Source organism: Dysidea avara, chromosome 4 (genome assembly GCF_963678975.1).
Source record: "Dysidea avara chromosome 4, odDysAvar1.4, whole genome shotgun sequence".
Taxonomy (NCBI): domain Eukaryota; kingdom Metazoa; phylum Porifera; class Demospongiae; order Dictyoceratida; family Dysideidae; genus Dysidea; species Dysidea avara.
Genome location: NC_089275.1, coordinates 26,026,302 through 26,052,555, shown reverse-complemented (window position 1 = coordinate 26,052,555; position 26,254 = coordinate 26,026,302). Strand labels below are relative to the sequence as shown.

The window sequence follows — 26,254 nt, the reverse complement described above, 5'->3', positions numbered from 1 at the left end:
TGGGTGACTTCTTTCTAGCTCTACAAGGTGATTTGTTTTTAGCTGATCTCTCTACAGGATGATTATGTAGCTGATCTTTCTACAGGCCAGGGTGACTCATTTCTAGCTGATCTCTCTACAAGGCAACTTGTTTCCAGCTGAACTCTCAACAGGGCGACTTAATAATATAGTTGAAGTGACTGGTTTCTAGACTTCTACAGAATGACTTATTTCAAGTTGATTTCTCTACAGGGTGACTTGTTTCTAGCTGAATACTCTACAGGATGATTGAAACGTAGTTTAACACTTTGCAGGGTCTAAAAGACATAGATGAATGCTTTAATAGAGTAATTTACTTCTTATAGCTGACTGCTCTATTAGGGTGACTGCTCTATTAGAGTGTCATGATTTCACACTTGCTATACCTTCATGTTATAACTCTGGGGCTTTAAGTCTGATTCTTCTACACCATTGAAGAGCCTTTCTAAGATGATTACTCCATCTGTACATCAATTTTCAAAGTATTCTCCAAGCGGTTTTTCTGGTAGGCGTGACAAGTAATTGTTTTTTTTATCAAGACACACGGTAGTGTGTTGTGCAGCAAGGGAGTGACACACAGGCACTCACTACAGGTAGATCTGTGACCATGGTCAAAGTCTAAGTCAAAGGTCAAGGCCACCAAAATTGTGCCAAGTCAATGGTCAAGGGTAAAAGTTTCCAACCTACAATAAAAAGTACAGAAATATCGTTGCTAAGTCACAGGTCAAAGATCGAAAAAGACTCTTAGTCACAGGTTGAAGAGAAATTTTGGCCAGTCAAGACTTTGACTGTGGTTGCAGATCTACCTACAGTAAGTACCTTTGTGTCACCCCCTTGTGCGACCAAGAAGCCAGCACACAACACCCATGAGTATATTGACACCCAGTAGAGAGTTCAGCTAGAAACAAGTTAACCTGAATAGGGATAGCATGGCTCCACCTAAGTTAACATGGCTCTACCTTATACTGATAAGTTAACGTGCAGCTAGAAACAAATCACCCTGCAGAGATCAGCTACAAACAAATTACCCAAAAGAAATATGTGCTGGAAACATATCACCATGTAGAGAGTTCAGCTAGAAACAGTCACCCTGAAAAGAGTTCAGCTACAAACAATAAGAGTTTCAGCTATAGTTCAGTTATGTATATAAGAAGCCACCTTATTACCTACAGCATGTGATAAAACTGATATTCATTCAGTGTTAATAATTAATCAGACAAAAATCTATACACACAATTGCATCTTTTGTTTTGCAATTCCTGCAGTAAAGAAAAAAAACAAGTTAAAAGGAAGCACCAAAGCCAGTTTATGGCCGGCTTTGTGGCTTGCAATACAAAATCTAAACCAAAACAGCCAAACTGTACAAAAAGAGGGCGGCCCCCAAAAAGGCCAGCATGAAAAAAAGATGTGAAATCCAAGGTTGCAGCCAAGAAATGGCTGTAATGGTAGATTAATGGTAAAAATTTAAATTACAACAATTCAGTTGAATTGACATTGCCTCCTCCAAGTTTCACTAGGATTCGGCACTGAATTGTCATAATTAAAAATTTTGTCATTAACCTATCATCACAGCCATTTCTTGGCTGCCACCTTGGATTTCACATCTTTTTTCACCCTGGGGCCACACTCTTTTTTACAGCTTGGCTGTTTTGGTTTAGATTCAATTGCATAATTGTTACACACTGTTGGTATTTTTGTTGTATCTTGTGGTCTTTAGCTCAATTTCTTTCAAACCACAAAAGGTTTGAGGTTCGTAATTAAAATAAAGAATACCAATAATCGTCTGAAAAGTAAGTATCCATCACGCTTCATTGCCAGCTATGTTCAATCCTTTACACCATAACTGTTCGAAAAGGACCTCTGCAATCAAAGTAGTTACGAAAAATACGGACAATTTCTGCTATGAAAGGAAGCCACCATGTGCCACCACCAAATTAACACTTTTTGCTGTCAGCAAAGATGAATGGGACACAAAGGAGGACACCGGAAAGTCCATGAAGAATGCACTGTACGTACTGCAGTATGCCAAAAGACACCTCTCGGGGCAAAGCAACGTCAAACAGTGAAAACATCAAGCCCACAGCCTTAGAAGTTATCAAGTTACACTTGTCTGAAGGCATATGTCAGTCGGTCGGTCGGTCGGTCGGTCGGTTGGTCGGTCGGTCGGTCGATTGGTCAGTCAGACAATCAGTCACTAAAAAATTCTGTGAAATATATTTTTAAAAATTCCGTAGTAACTTGTTGGAAGCATTTCAGGTCAATCTGAATGCTTTTTCGGGCTTTGTTTTGTCTAACCAATACTGTGTCATTGTCGTCTGGAAAACGTGGGGCTGGTTTTTGGTTCATATTTTTTCATGGGTCACGCCTACTCCTTTGTGGTCCCTACTATACAATACTATTGTACTATATGATGTTAATGCTTTTCACTCATTTGTAATTACCTGGGTCAATTATCAGCTATGCTGTCTCCACTCAGTATAAGCATAATTATAATCATAAACCAACATCATAAACTCAAACCCACAATGCAAAACTTTAAGCAGCTCTATGTAAATCATCAAAGGGAACTAATGCTTTGTGAGTGCTTCAGCATCAAGGCAATTGTGATCAGGGTAATAATGATATTGCCAAAACCAAGAGTGATATCATGCCGAGAGCCCTGTGGTCAGGGAAGTATGTGAACTATAGCCTTGTGGTTTCCTTTGATCTGAGGTATCAAAGTGATATATATCATTATGTAACACTTTCACACCTCAGATCAAAGGAGCCGCCTGGGCTACAGTTCGTATGTAGCCCAGCTAGCCAGGCTATATATGAAATATCGTCAAGCTACAACTGGGCACTGGTTATATAGACGTTGATGCCAAAATTGATTGTGGTGATCAATTAATACTCATGGCCAACTGATTTTGAGTTGCTTGAGGAGGCCACTGCTGCTGTTGCAGAGCAGAAGATTTCACATATGGTAACTTCGGCACCCTCAGATACTGTGAACTCTCCTTGATGTTGCTGATGGGATTGCTTCTGCAACTCTGTGTGATTGGCAACCACATGATTTGAGGCACTCTGGTTATCGAGCTCACTACCAATTAGAATTGCCCCTTTATCATCCACCTACAGTTAGTAGTAGACCTTTAGCATTTTCCAGACCAGTTTACGAACTGACTTCTGACTTTAATGCTACACACTATTCCAATGATTACCATCTATTCATCTCTTCATTTAATCTACTAGTACCTACCAGTTCCCACTTTCCCCCTTTACCCTGTATTCATCCTTCCCACTATGCCCAGCATCTTCCTTCCAACTTGACTGTATATTTAGTATAGTTATTGTTTTAGCTCAAAAAGAATAATACTCACGTGATAGGATGCACGACTTGGATTTCAGTATGAAAACCACTCAAACAGAGAGGATTTTGTTATCCTTACCATCCTACGAGTTGAAAAACATTGGACTAAGGTGAGGAATAGTGCTATAGCTTATTCAATGATTTTTCCACATGTTTTCAAATATGGACACGCCCCCATCATAAAGCTACCACTCTGCATGGAGTAACCACTCTACTAGCAAGCTTACCTATTGAGGCCTTTAGTGAACTCTGTACTTTGTCCATAAATGATTCAATAACACTGATTAAAACATTAAACTTGCATAACCAAAATTCTCCGTGATTTCTCTGGGATATGTCTGTTCATTGTAACCGAACGTAACCAGAACATACTAGCTGCTGAGCCATAATTGAAAATTTTAGGTATGTATTTATAATATATCCAGTGGCTGCACTTGTATTGGCTTGGATGATTGATCACCCTGTACAGGCTATCAGCCTGATAGCTAAGTGTTACATATTAGCTGTAACATAGGGCATCTGTACTTCACCTGATATGTACGTATGCCCTCTGCCCTCAGGTAGTCAGGCATATATATCAGGCAAAGCCCTCATGCCTGTGTTACAAATATTACATATTTCTCAACCCTAAAGTTGACAGAAAACTAAACAGGAATAAAATTCAGTAAAAATTATCATATGTGACCTAATTTTAGAAAACCGTCGATATCCGCACAATTTTCAAAATGCATTTTATTTATTCTTTGTTTTCTACAGGGACAGAGGAATAGACTAACCAAGTTTCAGCTTCCTAAGTTAAGCAGCTTTGGAAATACAGCACTAGACAGCCGTACGAGCAAATAATTTGATATGTACAGAAGCTATCGAGAAAAGAATCTACAGGCGCTTACATAAACCATCGTAACTTACTGATACAATGATGTACGGAATTGAATCTTGGCTCATTGTGTTCGCCATGAATTTGTGCATCCACCAAGGTATAGTTTTTTCCTCAGGCACGCTTGTTTGTTCGAGAAGGAAGGCAATTTCACTGAAAAACGATCGACGGTAAATTCTTTCGTCACTGCAACGTAAACAAACGTCTGTAACTTTGGAATCTTTTCGTGTAGGGAGATGAAACAAAGATTTTTGTACTCTCTATGGACAGGCGAACATGATGATGCCTAGGATTTATCCATTGGCGGCTTAATTCGCCCACCAGTGAGGCGATAAAAACTTGCATAATTTTTTTTTCTGGAGCTTGCGTTTTTAACCCATGGTTTTTAAATGCGTTTTATTACAAAAGTACTGTTGTGCGTATATCGACGGTTTTCCAAAATTGGGTCACATATATATAGCATCCTTGCGCACAAATTATTGTAACATCAGAATCAGAAATGACAGAGTAATGCTAACATCAATAAATTTGTAATAAAAACATAATAACAAGTAGAAGGAAAAATTAAGAATTTTAAGCTGGATTAGGGATCAAAGAACAAAAAAAGCAGGAAAACAAGGAAACAGCTAAAAGGTTGTGAAACAAGGAAGGTTGCCTATACCTGCAGATATACTAGTGGACATCTAATCCCTAATTCAGTCGACATCTAATTCCTACTCTTCAGTCTATAACCATGACTGAATTAGGGATTAGATGTCCACTAGAATAAGTATATCTGCAAGTATAGGCAACCTCCCTGTTTCACAACTTTTAAGCTGTTCCCTTGTTCCCTACTTTTTGTTCTTTGATCTGTTATCCAGCTTAGAATTCCTAATTTTTCCTTCTACTTGTTTGTTTACTTTTTAAAATAATACAATTAGGACTACTGAATCCATGTGTACCACATTAAAAGAAAGAATGGCACCAGGAATTCCATAAAATAATTTTGCATCTAAATGTGTGCCCCAATAATCAATTACGCACTGAAAAGTGAGGTGGCCATTATGCTTCGTTTGTAGTTATGCTCCACTCATTTCTCAGTGTTACAAACAAAGAACATTACAAGAAACTTCTCTGCAATGAATCCAGTCACTATGAAAAATGCAGGCAAAAAGCATGACACAGCCAGAGGGAAGCCATATCATGCTATCAAAAATTGACACCTTGCATTGTCAGCGAAAAGCACTGGAACACAAAGGAGGACATAGGTAAGTCCATGATACGTGCATTGTACGTACTGCAGTTGGCAAAAAGGCATGTCTTTGGATGAAGCGATGTCAAACAGTGAAAAAAATAAAGCCCATAGCATTATCCGTTGTCAAGTTATGCTTGGCTGAGGGCATCAGTTAGTTAGTTAGTTAGTCAGAATAATATTCTGTTAAATAGAAAATTTTTAAAATTCCATAGAAACTTGTTGGAATGTTTGGGGTCACTCTGAAGGTATTTCTCAGCTTGGCTATGCCTAACCAATACTGCCGAGCTGTTATGAAGGAAATTGAGGCTGGTTTTAGGGTGATATTTTTGGACAAGAAAGCCCAAGACTGCATAATCCCTAATACACAGTTCTACCATACTGTATGGTAACAAAATTATAGCAATTTACATCACTGCAACCATTTCATTACCATTACCAGTCTCAGTAGTTACTACACCTTTTCAAATTACTTAGTGTAATTTTGAGCTGTTTTTATTTAAGCAATATAATTGACAAGTTAAAATATGAGGAATAGAGATCACTGAAAAACCAAAAGAAACAAGAATCAAACAAGTCTGCATGTTAAACTGCTCTGGGACTATAGATGGAGAATGTCAACAAGGATGAATGAAGCCAGGGAGTTCAGATGGTTCAGACAAATCCCCCTTTCAGAAGAAGAAATTTTTTTTAAATTAAAAATTACACCAACTCTTACAGCTCTGGAGCTTTCTGGTAGCTACTTGCATACTGGTGTGGCTCTGCACTACTTTTGAGGGTCACATCGCATTGTAATGCTAAATCATCAATGAATCAAGTACTGCATCACGTGATCAATTGTGCATGTGATACATGGTGGAAATGGCGAACAACTGCTGGTTCAATTGGTTGAAACATATTACAAGGCAGCAGCTGCAATAAACTTGAGTGGTTGTGTTATACATGTGTCATGTTAGCACAAAATGTGAATAGTTGATGTATATTTACATGATGAATATGTGTTGTTTATTTGTCACATGTTATGGGCACGTGATGTCTCAAATATATTGGAATACAAGCAAAGTGACCATCAGCAGAAGGACTGACCAAGAATAATGTATACCCAGAAGAAAGTATTGCCAACTGAGGACTGACATGTGGAGGGCTCCTGTGTGTTATATAAAAAGTTGAAGTTGGCTGTCAGTTTGTTGCTTTGAAGTGAAGATTAGTCAGTGTTAGGTTTATAGTTTCTATAAGCTGCATAAACAGTAGTGTGTAGGTTTTAACTATCAAATGCATGTTTCTGCCTAAGGGCACATTATTTTTGTATATACATCATTTTGTTCAAACGTGTGGTTCAGGGGAAGCACCCGGGCAAAGACATTCCATGCACTTCAAATCCAAAACCCCTTCCAGAAAATCCTGGCTATGTAGCCCCTGCTCAAATACTTTAAGATGGATATGGTACATACCAATGATGTATTATTGGACAATTCAAGAATTACTGCTACACAACCCCATGCGACAATAACACAAGCTTCCTTTCCCATGTCTAAAAATAATCAAAAGTGGCATATACATATCATGGCACAGAAACATTCTCAAAAGCTACCTACCATAATTCACTTTATTTTCATGCAAAACAATTCATGATAAAGTTTTCATGTAAAAATATTTTCGTATGATTTATGTGAATGACTGCTCTATTAGAGTAGTTTAATTTTATGTAAAAAGTTTTGTGTAAGAAATTTTTGTACAAGTTTTGCATACAAAAATTATTTCACAACAAGTAAAAAGCAAATTATGGTATCTACTCCTAATTTATGGAAACTATAGTCTCTACTATATCCATTGACTCCGAATAGATATTTGTGTGTGATAATTACACTTTAACGCACTTGACATGCTCCATTGTAGTCCAACAGCAGTTTACTATAGCTTGAATAATAAAAGTAACATGCTGACTTGTTTTATTCTTGTATATCTTGCATTTTTTCAGCAAACTTTATTTCCCAGATTGTAATTTTTTAAAACAACAATTCAGTTGTGTAATTTTTAAAAATCCATTTATGGATACTACGTGCATGCATGATGATATAAAAAAGGTGCTGCTCAATATTTCACCTAAGCATAATATACATCAAGCCAATCATTTAGTTGTGTGTACACTATTCAGTATCCAATACAAACCAAATTTAACAATACTAGCATAGTCTTTCTCTTGGATAGAAACTGTTTACACAGAATATCTTGCTCATCCTTGGCTTTGCCTCAAACTCATGTTATTAACTTAAATATTCTACTCCTGCTGTGATATATGTAACAACAACATAATGTACAATAATTATGTTTAATTATAATGTTCCATACCTCCCGGCACTGTTCACAATTATAAGCATAGGTGGCAGTTATATAAGCACTATCAAGGCTATAACTGAAGGTGTTTATCAATGAAGGTGGTTGTTTATCATGTAGAACACTTGACTGCTCTACTGAAATCAATGAGTGTTCTCATTAAAATGTGTTTTATAACAATCATTTCAGTATTTAGCATTTCAGTATTTAGCACAAAAGTCAACTTGGTTATATTCAGTTCAATGCTTTTACGTATATACAATTTTGAATTAAGGCTGTTGAACTGTTTGTCTAAGAAAAGTTCAGCTATTGTATTACACAGTTACACTAACCTTATCATACCCCGTCGATTCATTTCATTACACACACACACACACACACACACACACACACACACACACACACACACACACACACACCCACACGCACACGCACACACGCACGTACAATAAAAATCACACTGTTAATACATACCTAAATCTCTTGATCTATTATGTAATTCATATTGCTTTGCCTATAAAAATATACAAAAATAATGGTATTATTAGAATGCTATTTTAAAGTGTTGTCCAAAAGTTTGTGCTTTCTTTACAAGTCCCAAACAACAAATGCCATTAACTTATAGGCAAACAATATTGAGGAGGAATTTAGTTTCCTGTCAGATATATAGTAATACTATTTCTGAAACACAACCAAATTGTTTATTATTAACGTTAAATGACTATAATATACACTATAATATACAAGTATATTAGGCAAATATGCTATTTATTGTTATTGGTGGTGATAACAGATCTGAGCCCTTACAGAAATCATTATGTAATTAACTCACATTTTCAAAAGAATGAGAACCATGAGTAGCTTTTCCACAGATCAGACCTTTAATCTTTTTCCTAAACTATGGATGCACAAAAAATGATAGAAATAAGTTTTAAGTGTTATTGCTAATTTTTAAGCATTTTTATAATGTAAAGATCATTAGAAACATTTCTAGTATACCAAGCAATTCATCAGTTCTGAATCACACATATATCTGCACAAAAATAGCCCAGCTGTGAAGTATGGGGGAAAAGTTGTGAAATCAAAAGTGGTGGCCAAGAAATGGCTGCAATGATGTTAATACTAATAAATTTTCCACCAAGTAATGGCTGCAATGATGTTAATGCTAATAAACTTTAAAGCGCACAGGCATTATTAAAATTTATTAGCATTAACTTCATTGCAGCCATTTCTTGGCCGCCACTTTTGATTTCACAACTTCTTTACCCAGGATTTTTTAGGCCATATCTTTTTCACAACTCGGCTGTTTTGTGTGGATATCACTTCTTTTTGTAATTGTAAGTTCCAAAGCCAGCCTAAACGGTTAGCCTTGATATTTCCTTTTAACTCGCCTTTGAACTTTTTTCCCCTTTACTACAGCAACTGATTGTCGAAGACTGCATGGCTAACTTATATGTATTTACAAAGAACTGAATTTTGAAGGTGCAAAGATAGCTGGGCAGATTCGACTCATGGGAGATGCCACAGCAGAAATGATTAAATGGTTAATTCCTTCAAGGACTATCAATCTACAGATACATGAAAATGACATTTTGTTGGTTCTGTAAAATGAGTATACAGCTGTATATCACCACCCACACCAGCTGTACTTGGCTGCATGACACACTTGATAAAAGATAAAAAATTATACGCTATTTTCATAATTTTTGTAGTACTCTAATAGAGCACAGATTTTTTCTGAGCACTTCAATACAAAGCATACAGAATGTTCAAGAATTTCCACTGAACAAGTTATCATCATTCTAGTGTATAAACCAGAACTTTCATCTATATGGTAAAAGTTAAATGAGGTGAACAAGTGACTGCAGTGGCGGCAGAGTGGTAGGGCTTGGGTATATAGGTGTGGAGGTCCCTGGTTTGAAACTTGGAGAATTCTCTCCAACATGCTTTGCATTTTTTTTACATCTCAGTGACTGTTTTATTAAATTGTATTCCGGAGGTTCTGAATACAAGGAACAGTGCTAACTAGTGGTATTACCTTCATCACTCCTTACCCACAGCACATTCAAAGCTGAGCTTTAAATAGAACTTTTACTTCTATTAACACTTTCTTTATTTGCTCAATCAGCATGTGATACTACATCTCACAACATGATGGATGAGAACTCTGTGTTAAGCCCTTTGGAGAGCATTTCTTCTAGTGAATCAATAAGGAAGAAGTTTCTGGATGCACTTTGAAACCCAGTTCAGCAGGATGAGGACAGAGAAGGACAACGATCAATCAGGAAACACTGTAACTATTCCCCCAGTGGTTGAAGACCACTCTCCACATTATGGAGAAGACCAACTGACAACCGGGGTGCATCAATCTGGTATTTTTAATTCCTTGCTGGGAGTCGGTGTGCCCCAGGTCAGCGTGCTGGATGCCTGTGTGCGCCAGTCATCAGCTAGTTCTCTGGGAGATGGGGACTCCCAGGTTATTAGTAATGATGGAAACCTTGACAGCCCAGGGGGATCCACTGTTTTATCCTAACAGTTTGAAGTCAGATGACGATTTCACTTTTGAAACCCACAAGGTAATTAAACAGTATTAACTTTAGAAACACACTTTGCGCATCTCTTGCATAAAGACGTGCAAAAGGAGATGCATAAGGAGCACCCGGTACTTCGTACTCCTGCAATGAAGGTGCCAAAGGTTAATTGCTTTGACCTCAATCACTTAAGGCACAAGCGGTTCAAATATCTCACCACTATCAGTCATATGACCAGAAGAGCTTCCAGTCCACATTGAGTCGCAGTAAGAAACAGTTTTTTCAACCAGGCCCTGCTGGTAATTCGGGGTCCCGGCAGGACAATGTTCTCCTGTCCAACAAGCAACCTTACAGGCCATACCATCAGCACCCTCATCCTCAGAAACAGTCCAATTTCCAACCCCACAAACACTCGGGAAGATTGGAAAAGTCCTGAACAACTTACTCCTACCACATACCTCTTTTCAAGCACTCAATTTGAATCTGCACCTTCTGCCTTGACATACACTAACACCAGTAGAAGGAAGGGCTGCCTTGTTCCTAAAGAACTGGGCATGCCTGACCAAAGATCCTTGGGTGCTATCCACCATCAAAGGGTATCAGTTACCCTTACAGTGTTTGCCAGAGTATCACAGGTCCACCATCATGGTCAGCAGGGAACAACAATCAGTTCTGCAGGAGGAGGTGTCCAAACTGAGGGAGAAAGGGGCAGTCTACCCAGTACAACAGTCAGAAGTTCATATAATCAGCCCGATCTTTGTCGTCCTCAAAAGTGGCAGAGCTGATTATAGACCTGAGAGATACATTAACTCCCATATAGTACCATCGCACTTCAAGATGGAGGGCCTGTACATGCTGACAAGCATCATCAGTCAGAGGGGGGTTCATGGTGAAATTGGACCTAAAGGATACATACTTAACCATCTCTGTGGCCCAAGAATCTTGGAACCTCCTAACCTCCACCACACAACTTGATGCAGTTCCAGTGCCTCCCAATTGGGCTTTGTACCGCACCATTCACCTTTTCAAAAGCTACAAAGCCTGCAACCCAGTTCTTACGTCAGTTAGGCATATGCCTAGAGAGATTTCCATGTTCTCTGTGTCCACTATGAACCCCAGAAACTTCAGATGACAGGTGGGGGCTGTGATGGACTTCGGGATATTTATTAGGAATCCCAGACTGAATGAGCAACCATATGTCTGTTGAAAGGTCCATCAATAGTTGATCTTTGGTAGGAGCTGCCAGTAATAAATAATTGTCTAGATAAATAATTTCCAACACACAAGTTGCACTGTATCCAGAAGGAAGCATCTCATCTTCTTTCTCTGGACAGAGCCTCATTGGGACACTGGTAGCAACCAAACCAGCTGTTTGGAAAGGTCCTCTCCATTATCGTGCCCTACAGGACTTGAAGATTCGGTCACTTCACCAACACCCTCATTCTGTGAGCCTGTCGAAGGAGGCACAGGAAGATCTTCAGTGGTGGTGCTTGGAGCTGCCTTCCCACTGCTCAGCCCCAATATGGAAACCGGAGGCCTCAATAGTGATTGAGTCAGATGCCTCCACAGGTGGACATTAGAGGAGACCAAGTTACACATCAATTATGTGGAGCTCAAAGCAATGTTTCTGGCCTTTCAGTCCTATCTGAAGAATAAAATCGATATAGCAGAGCTGTTCAGGTCAGACAATTGCATTGCAATAACTTATTTGTGACCGGATTTCATATAACCCAGCTTCCACACACACAAAATCAAACTTGCGTTTTTACCAGAAATGGATTGCTGGTCTAATACACTATCATATTCCACTCTGTGTTTCCTTCAGGACTGGCAAGTCTGGTTTCTGCAGCAGCTTTCTTCTGACCCTGTCAAAGCCACGAGTGGAAGATTGGTGCCATTAAATGGCCATGGCTTGTTGTAATAGTGTGTAGTGAGCTGGGACTTCACAGAGAGCTCGCCAATAGTGTTCTCCATCAATTTGTAGTGATTTGAGGCCCATGGAGGGCCCACATTTGGCCTCTGGATTTCATTCGTCTTCTTGCTCCATTTTATACTCCTATATTAAGCCCATCCGCCACCCCCCACCCACCTCCCCTATTACTACCACCTGTGATATTATTACCTGCTCAAAAAAAGTTGACCAAAACAGGGAATATTTTGGGTACCAGAAACTTATACACCCACACAGTGATAGCTAGTAAATAGATGAATAGTTGGTGCAAATTTTGTTTGCACAGCTGTAGGCACTGGGAAGTACTACACAATGATTACTTAAAATCGCCATATCTCCTAACGAAGCTTTGTGCGTTGAAGCCGGGTTTTGTCAAATTCAGTCACATTTGAACAAGTCGGGCAGTCCATTGAGATTCCAACTGTGTCAGTTGGCCCTGGAGACGTGGGAGTTGTGCCTCTTACATCACAAGCACAGTATCTGGCAGGGAAGGACAATGTCTTGGCAGACTGGAAGTCTCGCCACCATGACAGCAGCGATTGAAAACTCCTACCATCACTTTTCGATGCCGTACATCACATTCTTCATCCTTTTACAATAGATCTATTTGTGAGCAGAACAAATGCTCAGCTTCCAGATTACTGCTGCTGGAGATCAGACCCACAAGCAAAAGTGGTAGATGCCTTTTCAATATCTTGGTCACAAGACCAGTCATATCTCTTCCATCCCTTCAACTTGATTGGCAATGCGCTATCGAAGATTTTCCTGGAAGAGGTACACTATGCTTGTCTAATAGCCCCAACTTGGCCAGCCCAAGTGTGGTACTCCCAGGTGTTGAGAATGTTAGTGAGAAATCCAATTGTACTTCCCATGGAACAGGATCTGCTCCTGAGTCCAGATCTGAAGTCCCATCCTCTAATCTGGGAGAATCAGATGTCTTTAGCCACATGGCCTGTCTCAGGAAAGCTTTCTTGACACAAGGATTTTCTGAAAGGGTTACAGAACTGCTTTCCTGCACTCCTGGAGATCTAACACCCATGCAGTATACAATTCAGCCTGGTCTAAGTGGTGTGGCTGGTGTGCTGAAAGGCACATTCATCCACTTTCAGCATCTTTAGGAAATGTGCTAGAGTTCGTCACAGACCAATTTGATTTAGGCTTACAATACCGTTCACTTAATACATTACGCTCTGAAATCTCAACTTACCACCCACAATTAAATAATGTTAATGTGGGAAGCCATCCCTTAGTGTCTAAGTTACTAAAGGGCATGTTCAATGCCAGGCCACCAGCTCCTCGCCATAATGTGTCATGGGATGTAGCTGTAGTTGTCGAATACCTTAGAAGGTGCCCTTCAGAGGTTCTCTCAACTCTGGAGCTGGGCAGGAAGGTGGCAACATTAATGGCACTAGCTAATGTAAGCAGGTGTTCAGACCTGGCAGCCCTGATTAGGGATCATTTGAGATGGACACCCACTGGGGCCCAATTTACTGTTGTTCGGCTGACTAAGACTCGTACCCCAGGCCCCCCTAGGACAGCATACTATTTTTCTCTGTCAGAGGATGCTGACATATATCCATGTTACTTCCCTTCAATTATATCTCTCCAGAACATCAGAACAAGCAGCTTCAATAACTTCACCTAAGCCAGTATTCTTGACTTCAAAGAGGCCATTTAGAAGAGTTTTCCCAGGAACTTTGGGTCACTGGATTAAACACAGCTTGAGAAAGGCAAGCATTGATACTGAGCAGTTTACAGCCCATTCCACCAGGAGTGCCAGTTCTTCACAAGCTTGAGCTAAAGGAGTCCCTGTTGCTGAGATTCTCAAAGTGGCAAATTGGTCTTCAAGAAGTACCTTTGAGAGATTCTATTACAGAAGTGAAGAGTCTTCTGAATTTACTAGAGCTGTTCTATCAGGACCCTTTAGCAGGTATGATTTATGATTTGTGCTTTAAACGTACCCCTAGTTAGCACTGTTCCGTGTATCCAGAACCTCTGGAATACAATTCACAGAATCCCAGAGGACAAAGTCTGCAAGGGGAGAATGGATTGTTACGAGGAGGTGGAGGATACAAGGAACAGTGCAATGCCACCCACATGATATATGTTCCTTATACCCTCCCTTTCTACAGCTCCATGGAAATGGCAGAGGAAGAGGGAGTTCCGGAGGTGTGAGTAATGTTGACTATTCATTGAACTGATTAAGAAGTGTGAGTAGTATTTTAGAATATTATACTTGTATTGTACATGATTTTTGGAGTTACCTATCTTGGTATACTCTACATGTGTGTAGATTGCTTTTAATTGTATGTGATTTGATTTGACAAACCAGGTTTCCACACACATCCAGATTTGACTTTGAAACAATGTAGGAGTAAGCTATCACTTTCAAAGTTTGACCAGTCATTGCATAATGCAGTGAAAGGATTTTGTGAAAATTGTAGGTCATTAGTGTACTGAGTGGTAAAGTTACAAGCTGTTAAAGTAGAGGATTTGGATGTGTGTGGAAGCCTGGTTTTGTCAAATCTGGTCATATATACTTGCACAAGTAAATCAAATTGTGCTGGTAAAACAGTAATTTGTATACACTGCTTCTTTTCACTGTGTAAAAGGTGTTAATTAGAAGTAAAATTCTATTTAAAGTTCAGCTTTGAATGCACTGTGGGCAAGGAGTGATGAAGGTAATACCACTAGTTAGCACTGTTCCTTGGATCCTCCACCTCCTCATACAATCCATCCCCCCCTTGCAGACTTTGTCCTCGGGGAATCTGTGATGTATCTCGATTGTGCTTTTTTCACATGTTTGATTTGCTTTATATCTCCTTAGCTAATACTCTAAGCTACAAGCACATTCAAACCACAAAAGGTTTGCACTGTGATAGTAACTTCATGTACAGACTGATTTTCAAGTTATTCCATCAAGAGAATTACCCTGTAGGTGTGACTTTTGCAATTTTCAAAATTGCTCATAATTCTATTATTCCTACTTCGATCTCTAAAATTTAGCTGTAAATGTGCTGCAATATGCTCTTACTGCTCTTCAAATTTGAAGTCAATCAACTAAAGTATCCATGAGTTATAGGGAGTGGAGCGAGAAGAAGACAAAAGCAGCAGAAGATGAAGAATATACTAAAAAAAAAGAAGACAAACTTTGAAGGCACATATCTTGGTGATGGCTAGGTGGATTCAACTCAAATTTGGAAAAGACAGTGCCCTACCCCAAGGAAATTTCTACAGTAAAACTGGTTGATTTCCATTCAGGCACTATTGTACTATGAATGTATGAAAACAGTGTTTTCTTGGTTCCTATAAAATACACACTTGTTTGTTGCACATCCGCACTAGTTGTACTACACACTATCGTATGTCCTGATGTACTATAAACTATAGTTACATCACAGCAGGAGTAGAATATATTAGTGATTGACATGAGTATGAGATGAAGCTATGACTACTGTGATATACTAACTTGTATCCAACTGTCAGTATTTTGGTGTATATGGCTTCATGTACAGCCAAGGAAATCTATGACTGCTGTGATATAGCTGGCTTATAAAAGACTGCGGATTCTTTGATGTACATTGCTTCATATTCATCTTACACAAGCATGTCATGCTGACACTGCAATAATTTGATTCCGTAGGTTTTTTTTACTTGTGAAGCCGTTTAAGTTTATGACAAATACTACATACTGTATTTCATAACATAAATTTGATAAAGTAGTGGGTAAAGGTTTCTAAAACATACTGTAGTATTGTACTATTACTAGAATAGCAAGTTACAGCTGTACGTAATTAACACTACACAACATGTGTCACATCCAGGTGGATTGTCAGCGTGTAACCATTGTGGTTATCAAGTGCTACATAGCAATTGCCAACAAGCACTTGTATAATTGTGTACCACACTGTTGTAAAGCTGGGAAAACATTTTAGGCTGTATTCCACCATACTATCTATCTATGTACAAGCCCAAATCCTGCCATTTCTTTTCCATTTGCCGTAGAATTGTGACTCAGCCTGGGAAAACCAGTCTTCAAATCGCCTATTCAAAAGTATCAAGAAATGCTGGTTTAAGTATTCAGTTAGTTGTAGCTCGCCAATAGTAGAAGCTACATGTACCAATTTTTCACACGTTTTACACAAATTTCTTACCTTCAAAAGCATCCACAGTAGAAGTAGCCAATACTTAAGTTCCCGCCATTTGGATAGTTTTAACTCGATATTGACTCTACCAGGTGAGCTCCAAAAAGGGTGGAAGGCTGGGGGTGGAGGTGGGCAAAGAACTGTTTAAACAATTAAATTAGGCCAAGTTATGAGCTATTCAAGTCTTAAACTGGCTAAAATGACATGAAATGTACAGCACAGGTCTTTATTCAATAGCCACACACAGCCATCCCCAGGCTGGCCAGAGCTCCATTGGCCACTCGTAAGGATCACCACTTCGCTTGGGAAAAAACAGCCAACAAACACAGATCACTAAGGTCTAGATGATTTTGATTATGAAATTTGATAGTTTATTGCTTTGTGTTCTTAGTGAAAAATCAAATCTGCTGTCACGGGTGATAAGACCGGTTTTCCCACACTGAGTAACAATTATGAATATGTAATGATTTCATGGGATGTAAAATAATGCGCATAGTTAAATTACTTCGATACCGACGGAGTGTCCCATTTACACTTTACTGGTAGTTATTGCGCATTAGCTACCATATTGTCCAAGTAAATTCTTTGAAATACGGCTTTATTGGGATGTAAGTAGTAAAATCAATAATAATAAACTATAAATGTATAACAAAAAGGTGAATGCATTACTTACCGTTTCATCCCTCACTACATAAAAATACATAATGGCAAAACCCTGTATTGGAGGGAAAGTACCACAATACACATAATTACATTTAGTGTACCTGCACTGAATTGAGAATCGTAAAAATCCATGCAAACACAACTGTGTGTTCATTAACAGCAAACAGTCCGAATACCCATGTACATCCAAGAAGTGGAGTGACAATGATAGCTGCTTTTATCATTGACCTATAAAAAGTAACACTTCTAATTGTTAAACTATCATACAGTATGGTAGTACTGTTAGTGGTCATGGAGGTTTGCCCAAGAATATCACCAGAAAACCAGCCTCACTTTTCCTTCATAGCACCTTTGGATTATTGAATAGGCATGACTAAGCCCATAAAAGTCTGCAACTCCAAACCCTTCCAACATTTTTATTTAGCTAAATTTTCTGCTAACTGGCTGACTGACTAACTGACTAATGGCTCCAGCCAAGCATATGTAACTCAACTATGGATTAAGCTACACGCTTGATTTCTTCACTGTTTGACATCGCTTTGGCACAAGACGTGCTCTTTTGTCAACCATAGCAGCTACAATACATGCATTATGGACCTACCCTTGTCCTCCTTTGCATCCCACTTCTTTCTCTACTACTGTACATTTATATGTATATATATATATATAGTGCATGGGTATTGATTGGTAGAAATTCATGACATAACTTCAGCGCTTTTTTTTCTGAAGTGTGACTGCAGACGTGCTTCTTGTACTATTTTTTCACCAATATTGGTTGGCCATGAAATGTTCAGCAGTTATTGAACATTTAGTTGGCGTTAACATACAAGGTACAGAATGAATATATTCTATCCCAGTACTGAGATATGCAATGTTTTGTGGTGGGATGTAGTTTGTGCCCACACGTCCTATATTTGCAGGCCCGGTAACAATTGCTTCTTTCCCATCTACACCTGCCGTTACAGTAGTTGACATTTAATTCCAACTAATGTCAGCTAATAGGTGTAGATGACCTCCCTCATATTTACTACTTTTTTAGCTACTAAAATATAATTTTTCTAACTTTTGCATGTAATTACATGTATAATGCTTTATGTTGTGAATGTTTTCTCAGACAAATGTAGGATTTCACTAGGTGGCGATAACTAATGATTTTGTAGCAACAGAAGGAAGTTATGAAATAGTCACCTTTTAACCTGTCTAATAAGGTCATTGTATAATATAGTCACCTGTCTAAACTGACCATTGTAATAATTATAAATAGTGTCATTCATATTTTGATTGTTATATTAGAGTGTTTGACGTCTTTATTGATCTATATATTTCTGTATTAATGGCCATAATTCTGATACAAATTATTTTAGTCACTTTTCATTATTTGGAGGGGAACTTACTCATTAGCCTACTATTTCTTTACTCTTTCCCATTGCTATTGCCTATTCTTATTATACAAATATTATGAAAGTATTAACTCATGAAGGATGTTGCTTAGCATGCCAAGTACTCCAGTATTAATCAGTCTTGTTTAAAAACTGTTGCAATAAACAACAATGCAATACAGTCTGAACACAACATAATATTATGTACACCCTTACTTTGCAGTGTCCAGTGCAGAGACCTTCACTGCTCTTTCTTTATTACTCTTACTTGTATATACTTTATAAGTCACAAAAGTTAAGAAGAACAAGTTGACCTACAACAATAAGGATGTATCATCACGCTTGCTTAAATAGTGTAATTACCATTATGATTAGTAACATGGGACCAATAAATGCCCAAATGGCACCTTTCTCTTCAGATATCCAACATCTATAAGAAAAGGTAAACTGATCACTCATGATAGGACTGTAGAAGTTGGTTTGCATTCACCTGAGCCCTCGTTTCTTGTTAATAACTCTTGTTACAGCTGCCCAAACATTTACTAGCACTGTGAAACCCTTAAAAGCCTGAACTGTTTATTAAAAAGCACTGTGATGAGGGCAAGAATAAGTGAGGTATAAGCTTTAAATTATAAAATATCCCATACATTTTAGCACACTGTAGAAGATTCAGGCATTCAAACATGTTTAAAACATTAAAACATACTTGTTCCAGTACAAAACCATTGGGAGTGAACACATGTTCACCTCTTCAATATTATGGGAGCTCAGGTGAATGCAAACCAACTATAATAATGCTTTATGATTACCTGTCATTAATACCATACTTGTCATGTGATATAGCTGCTGAAGCAATGACAATGGGAATAGGTAGTCCTGCACATATCCACAAAACAAGTCATGTATTTGAACAATCAGCCATAACAGTACTTACCCCAACCAGTCAAGAAAAAGAATTTTCGGCTCAAAAAGGCTCCTTCATAAAACAAATACCGCAATGAAATAAACAGGAGAATTCCTTCACAAAGCATCCAACTGAATGCAGCCATGAAGAAGTAGTGAAGTAAGATAGCCACAATGAGACAACTAGTCTACAAAAATATTAAGATTCAAAGTAATGCAATGATAAATTTAGTGACATAACTTCAATATACATGCAATCGTAAGGAAAACTTAGAAATTTTACATAATGTTGAGTAGAGATTAGCTGTATAAAAAGGTGCGGCCTTCAGAAATCCTTGGTGAAAAAGTTGTGAAATTAAAGCTGGTGGTCATGAAATGGCTGCAACGATGATAATACATTTTATTATAGAACTTTGCATGGGTGAGATCAAAGGAAAGAGTGTACTTCAAATTTTATAAAGTACACTTTAGTGTAAACAGTTCTTTATTGCCCACAAAGAGTGCTTTATTGCCCACAACAGTGCTTTAAAGAATGCTTTAATTGTACAATAAAGCACTCTTTGTGGGTAATAAAGCACAGTTGTCCATGTACTTTAGTGCAAGCTAATAGTCTGTGGCGCTCATGCTAATACGACTAATCACCCAAGCCGGTGTAGGCTGATAGCCCTCGCCACGTTAAGTTGTCTATCACCCCAACCAATACAGGTTCTATCACTGGATTGCTTTTATAGACATATCTAAATGCTTTGATGATGGGTGGGAGAAGGTAACATTGCTGTTACATTAGTTAATGTAAGTGGACAAGTCCTGGAGATATCACGGAAATACTTCACCATGTGTCACAATAGAATTGATTGTAGGTTGTGACAAAACCTGCCAAAATATGTGATGAATGTTTTTACTATGCCAACCTATGGTGAACTATGCATGAGTTACTTTTTTGCTAAACTAGTTTGTGTGCATTCAGGCTGCTAATAATACGTGCAGTGTGTGTTAATTACGAGTCCTAGTGTATGGTGAAGCTACACAACTAGAAAGTTCCATAAATCCTTTAAAGCATTTACTATATCAAAAATAAAGCACTCGCAGCAATGCTTTAACATATATATATATAATGAACAAAGCCATTACTTTAATGTATTATCATTAACATTATTGTAGCCATTTCATGGCAGCCACCTATGATTTCACAACTTTTTTCACCCAGGTTTTTGAAAGCCACTCTTTTTATGCAGTTCTCTCTGTTTCTGAATGGATCTCACTTCTTTTTTTATATTCAAATTCCCAAAAGCCAACCATACAGTAAATTGGCTTTGAGGCTTAGTCTTACGAATTAAATATCTACTAGGATACTTGCAAGTGTATTTGTAACATATTTATAACTGGTGAACCACATCAAAGGAAAGGATGGTGTCAGCCAGACACATTATGAATGTGTGCCCCAACTGAAAAATGATGTGGTAATTCTAGCTACATACATATAAATAAATGATCCACCCACAGTGGCGTAGCTACCATTGAGGCAACCGAGGCAGCTGCCTCAGTAAAAATGCTCAACAACAGGCTGAGCAGGCGTGAGTTTTGGCACCCGGATTTTCTACTCAAACGTTACTAGACAGCATTACTGTACCACACAAAATAAAATGTATAACTGTAGTACTATTGAGAGCTGGAGCCTACGGTGACATGGTGCCTTCCATTGTGCTGGACCCACTTTTCATCTACTTGAATTTGCAAAAGACCGAGATACTCTAATAGAGCAGTCATCGTAATATACTTTTAATAGAGCATTCAATACAGATTATAGACACTGTTCTCATTACACTGCTTGATCATTCACATTTATGTTAATTGTCTTTACATTACTTTTCAAAAGTTCCAATGAGTCAACTGCATGGCATTACATTGAGCTAATAGATCATGCACATTATGCATTAGCAGTTACAATAAAAAATAGCCTCCACATGCCATTTCAAAGCAAAATTTTCCTTGAGGGAGCATTCCCCCGGACTCCCTGGCTTGACATGCTTAGCACATACAGTTGAGCATCACATGAAAGAGATAATTATCTCTGACATAAACATCACATCAGATTAATAAAAAGTAATGTGCATGACCATGACCTCCATTGCAGTCCATGCATGGCCTGACCACTCAAAATATCTCTGGAGTAAGTTGTGTTGCAAATTAAACCAGTCTATAATAATTGAAGCATGGTATACTGTAGCATTAACTATGCTGGAGCATTACTTATGACATGTAGAACAATGCTCAGAGTCTTCTGACACAGTTTCCTCCATCCAACCAGATAGTCAACCTGCAAATGCTGCACCACCCATACTTGAAAGTATTTGTGAATCAGTTGAGTCAGAAACAGACCCTCTCAATTTGGCCAATGTATAAACTTTGCAGGGGCGGATCCAGGAGCTGGCAAGGGGAGGGGCACAAACAGGCTAAGTTGTAGGTGGTTGGGGAGAGCCAGATTCTCTTGTTATAGTTGCTGCATTTTTGAAGTAGCAAATAATCACCTCTTAGTAGTGTCTCGCCGTTGACTTTTGCCATTTTGGCCTTTGCAGATGGTTGTGAAGTCTTAAAAGGCTCTGAATGTGTTAAACAGCAACATGATAACTATTTTTAGAGGCGCTTAGAACGCACGAAGGTGCTGAGTGGCTATTTCAGAGTTAGTTTGACCAGAAATAATAGAGGGGCGCTCCGTATTATTTCTGGTTTGACATTGGTTTCAGGCGAATTTGTAATAAAATGCTAGTAAAATGTGTATATTTTCATGAGTTTTATAAGCTGATTTTGGAAAGTTAAATATTTTAGTCAGAAGCATGGCTGGTTCCTCCACAAGGTGAGGGCCTGGGGAGGGGAGGGGAATTTGCCCCAAATGCCCCATCCTGGATCCGCCATTGCTTTGCCTCAGTAAAAATTTTTTCCTGGCTACGCCACTGACCTATTATACTTTATTATAAACTAAGAACTGTACTGAAAGTGCTTCTGCAAACAATGGAGTCACTATGGAAATTGCGACTAAATGTGCCCCGATTATCAACCACTGAAACTAAGGCTTTTCCTAATCTAGGAACAAGACCATTCCACTTGGTTTTCAGGCATGTTCTACCATGTTACAAATGAAGAACAGTGTGAGAAGTGCCTCTGCAACCTATCAACTGACTACCACAATTATGGGCAATCCTCATGATAGTCACCACTAAAGCCATCATGTATTACCACAAATCAGTATCTACACAGTATTGGAGATAGAAGGGACACAAAGGAGGATCCATGATCTATGTCCTGTAGTTACTGTGGTCAGCAAAAAGGCACATATCGGGCAGAAGTAGCGAAGAAATCAAGCCCATAGTGATACATGTAGTCAAGTTATGCTTGGCTGAAAGCAACCATCAGTTAGTCAGTGCTGAATGTCAGGTATCAAGACACGCCCAAGAAGCCGGCACGCAACACCCGTGAATATATTGACAGAAAGAAAGAAAACGCAATTTTTGCACCACCGTAGCTCTGTGCTGCCTTGATGAAACAAGACGATTTTTGCTGTGGACACACCCACATTCCAAATTTGAGCGAAATCACTTCAAGCGTTTCCGAGATATGCGACTTCAAAAATTGGCTTAGTTTCTTCGTTTTTTTTCTTCTTATTTATCTTCCTCTTTTCGCACACTTACAAAAAGTGTTATAAAACGCAACGTGAACGCTACATCCGATTGCCTTGAAATTTGGCACACAGAAGGGGGGTATAAAGGCGCATCTCGGTACCAACTTTGGCTGGAATACGATAAACAGGCAAAGAGTTATGAGCGATTATTCACTAACAATAACACCAATATGTTGTCACGCCTACAGGGTAAATCGCGTCTGGAAAGAAGCTGAAACTCGGTGGGTGAATAGGTTAACTATTGAACCTCAAACCTTTTGTGGTTTGAAAGAAATCGAGCTTAAAACCAGGAAGATACAACGAAAAAACCAACAGTGTGTAACAATTATGCAATCGAGATTAGCTAATAAAAAAATACCTGCTTGCCACACCTACCAGATAAACCGCTTGGGGTAATGCTTTGAAAATCGTTGTACAGATGGAGTAATCATCTTAGAAAGGCTCATCAAATGGTGTAGAAGAATCAGACTTAAAGCCACGGAGTTATAACACGAAATCCAACGGTGGGGACTATTCTACGGAACGGAACGGAACGGAACGGAATGATGGACTAAACTGCGGAACGGAATGCTTTCTCAGATTGAAGCTTGCAGCTTACCATTGCTGTACAAGTTATCAGTGGCACTTCCAGCAGGTAATCAAACGTACCCCAAGAAAGATAAAACGAATTTAAGGATCGATTGTGGGTTCTTGTTGGTTGTCATTAGTAACGAAGTACTAATTGTGGGAATAGCTGACTCAGTGATTTCATCTTCGGATATATCAAGTAGGGAACTTATTTTTTTTACTAGTATGTGAGTTATTTTTACTTACTTGACTTTAGAATGTACAGTCTGAGGCCCAGCCTTTCTAATCGGCATAAATCAGTATGCGTATAGCTACACTACAAAGGAAACAAGTATGGTGACAAGCTGAATCAACTCAGTCTAAGTAGAATCTAAATGAATTTTGTGCAGTGTGTGAGGAGCAAACATTCAGATACCTCAAGGAGGCTATATTGTGTGAACATCAATGATTCATTAACAGAGTAGTGGACGGGTAGTGGACTATTGTCAGATATCTCAGCCTGAGTACTGAGTTGAATTCTGTATGGGGTCTATTTTACAGAATGGAGTGCTTTCTGAATCAACTTGCAGCTTGGCTAGCTGCTATCATTGCTGAAATTGCATTTTATCAGTGGAACCTCCAGGAAAATGAAATAGGATAATTATAAAACATTAATTAAGTGATTGTTTAGGTAATCATGACTATTCAGTCTAATAAACAGAATATATGGTTGATTGAGTGAGGTATCACTTTCAGAATGTTCAGACGACCAGTGATGAGATGCACGGATTCATCGAATTTTTGTTGTGGTTGGAGACATTAAATATCCAAAAGCAAACTGACTGTATGTTCACTTTCTTTATATTTTCTCAATTTTGAGCCTGTATACAAATAATTGAATTTTCCTTGTCAATAGAAATCCTAGAATAAGATGGGAGAGAAACTTATCTTTGTTTACCTATACTGTACAACCAAGAGTTCGTAATACTGATTTGTATGGGGGAGAGTGTCTAACTCTCAGTATGGCCTGCACAAACACCCTGTTTAAAGTCCACCTTTCATCAAATCAACACCTTTACTGGGGGATAGAAAACTGTTGATTAGAGTTGCTGAAGAAGGTAAAGCCTTTGTTCTGAAATAAGGCCGAGGTGTTACTTTAAGCAGGGTGTTTGGTGAATGCATTCAAGTTAGACACTCCCCACCTTCTTATGAACTCTTGGTACAACTTCAAAGGAAATGAAGAAAGCATACAGATGAATCAATAAAATCACTACAGTAAGGTGAATTACAGACTAATGAGATCTTGGTTAATTAATGACAGTGGTTGGAGATTAAGTGTGGTAGCTTCTTGCTCTTGAATATGTTGCAAAGTGGAAGTACAAATCAAAATGGGATATCAATTTCATTATGAAAAATTTGTATACATAAATAATCTAGTATTACTATTTCATTTGTCCTCCACTTAAACATGCTACAACAGTACTAGTGTCAGTAAATTGGCAGTGAGTCTACCTTGAAATCTCAACTCTAGAGTAGATCCAACACAGGACAGCCCGCACTGTAACAAATACATGTGATCCCATTGTAATTTCATGGACCAGCTGGACTGGGAATCACTTGAAAATAGACGAACAAATTTAACCTGTTTTGTTTGAAGTGAAGCATGTGAAATGTTACACTTAAGAAATCCTAGGATTCTTAGGTGGTATGTAATTAATGTAAGTGTTCCATTTCAGGTCTGACTAGATACATTGAAATTACACACACATCCTGGTCCAAATCACGTTTGCCTGGTGGCTACGGGCATGGTTTCACATGTGGCTTATAATAGAGATTTGGCTGATCTTGGAGTTTTGACATTTAGCCTGATTCAAGGCTAGCAGTCAGACACATCCTTGAATTGTGCAACAGATAAAATCAGCTCACTATTGAATACGGCATTAGTCCACTGCACCAGCTGTTAATATATAAATAACTCCATGCATACACTTCAGTGATGTTTGCAGAATATACCCTCCTTGCGGTCTGCCAAAATATTTGCTCCTCACACACTGCACAAAATTCTTCAAGTTTTAATTCAGCTGGCTCTTTCCTGTTACCAGTATCTTCCTGCTTGCTTTATTTATACACTGACTTATGACTTGAAAGACCGGCCCAGACTGTTTTGTAAAGTCTAAATAAGAAAAACAGCTCACATAAAGTTCCCTTCCGCAGGCCTGCCAACCTGGAAAGTAAAAAAATCTTGAGATTTCTGTACCTTTATTGTAGTATTGCAGTGTGTAGTAAAAAAAACTGGTAGATGCTATGCTGAGACCAAAAAAAAAAAAAAAAAAAAGGTCTCGACTTTTCTCAAAAACCGTGAGATTCGATCTGCTGCCCTTGAGCAGGGTAGTGAAACCGTGAGACTCACGGTAAACCCGTGAGAGTTGGCAGGCCTGCTTCCGTATGGATGAACATCACTGATACAGCTCATCCCACAATAATACTTCGTTACTAATGACAACCAACAAAAACCCACAATCGATCCGTTAATTCTTTTTATCTTATGTTTAACCACCCACTGGAGATGCCACTGCTAACTTATAAGGGAAGTTTCAGCAATGGTAAGTTGCAAGCTTTAGTTTGAGAAAGCGTTCCGTTCCGTGGTT

The 26,254-nt window shown here is 38.6% G+C and overlaps 1 protein-coding gene across 5 annotated transcripts in view; it reads right to left on the bottom strand.

Annotated features, from left to right (window-relative positions):
* The window catches only part of LOC136254566 (adhesion G protein-coupled receptor L3-like), a 113,541-nt gene that overhangs the window by 31,282 nt on the left and 56,005 nt on the right, over positions 1-26,254 (bottom strand). For all 5 annotated transcript variants that reach the window (XM_066047310.1, XM_066047311.1, XM_066047313.1 and 2 more), the window contains 8 exons: positions 19,416-19,572; positions 19,291-19,357; positions 18,845-18,911; positions 18,698-18,795; positions 17,204-17,330; positions 17,113-17,154; positions 8,645-8,710; positions 8,287-8,326 (listed from right to left, as the gene is read on the bottom strand). In XM_066047310.1, the coding sequence (XP_065903382.1) occupies positions 8,287-8,326; positions 8,645-8,710; positions 17,113-17,154; positions 17,204-17,330; positions 18,698-18,795; positions 18,845-18,911; positions 19,291-19,357; positions 19,416-19,572 (664 nt within the window). The remainder of the gene's footprint in view (positions 1-8,286; positions 8,327-8,644; positions 8,711-17,112; positions 17,155-17,203; positions 17,331-18,697; positions 18,796-18,844; positions 18,912-19,290; positions 19,358-19,415; positions 19,573-26,254) is intronic.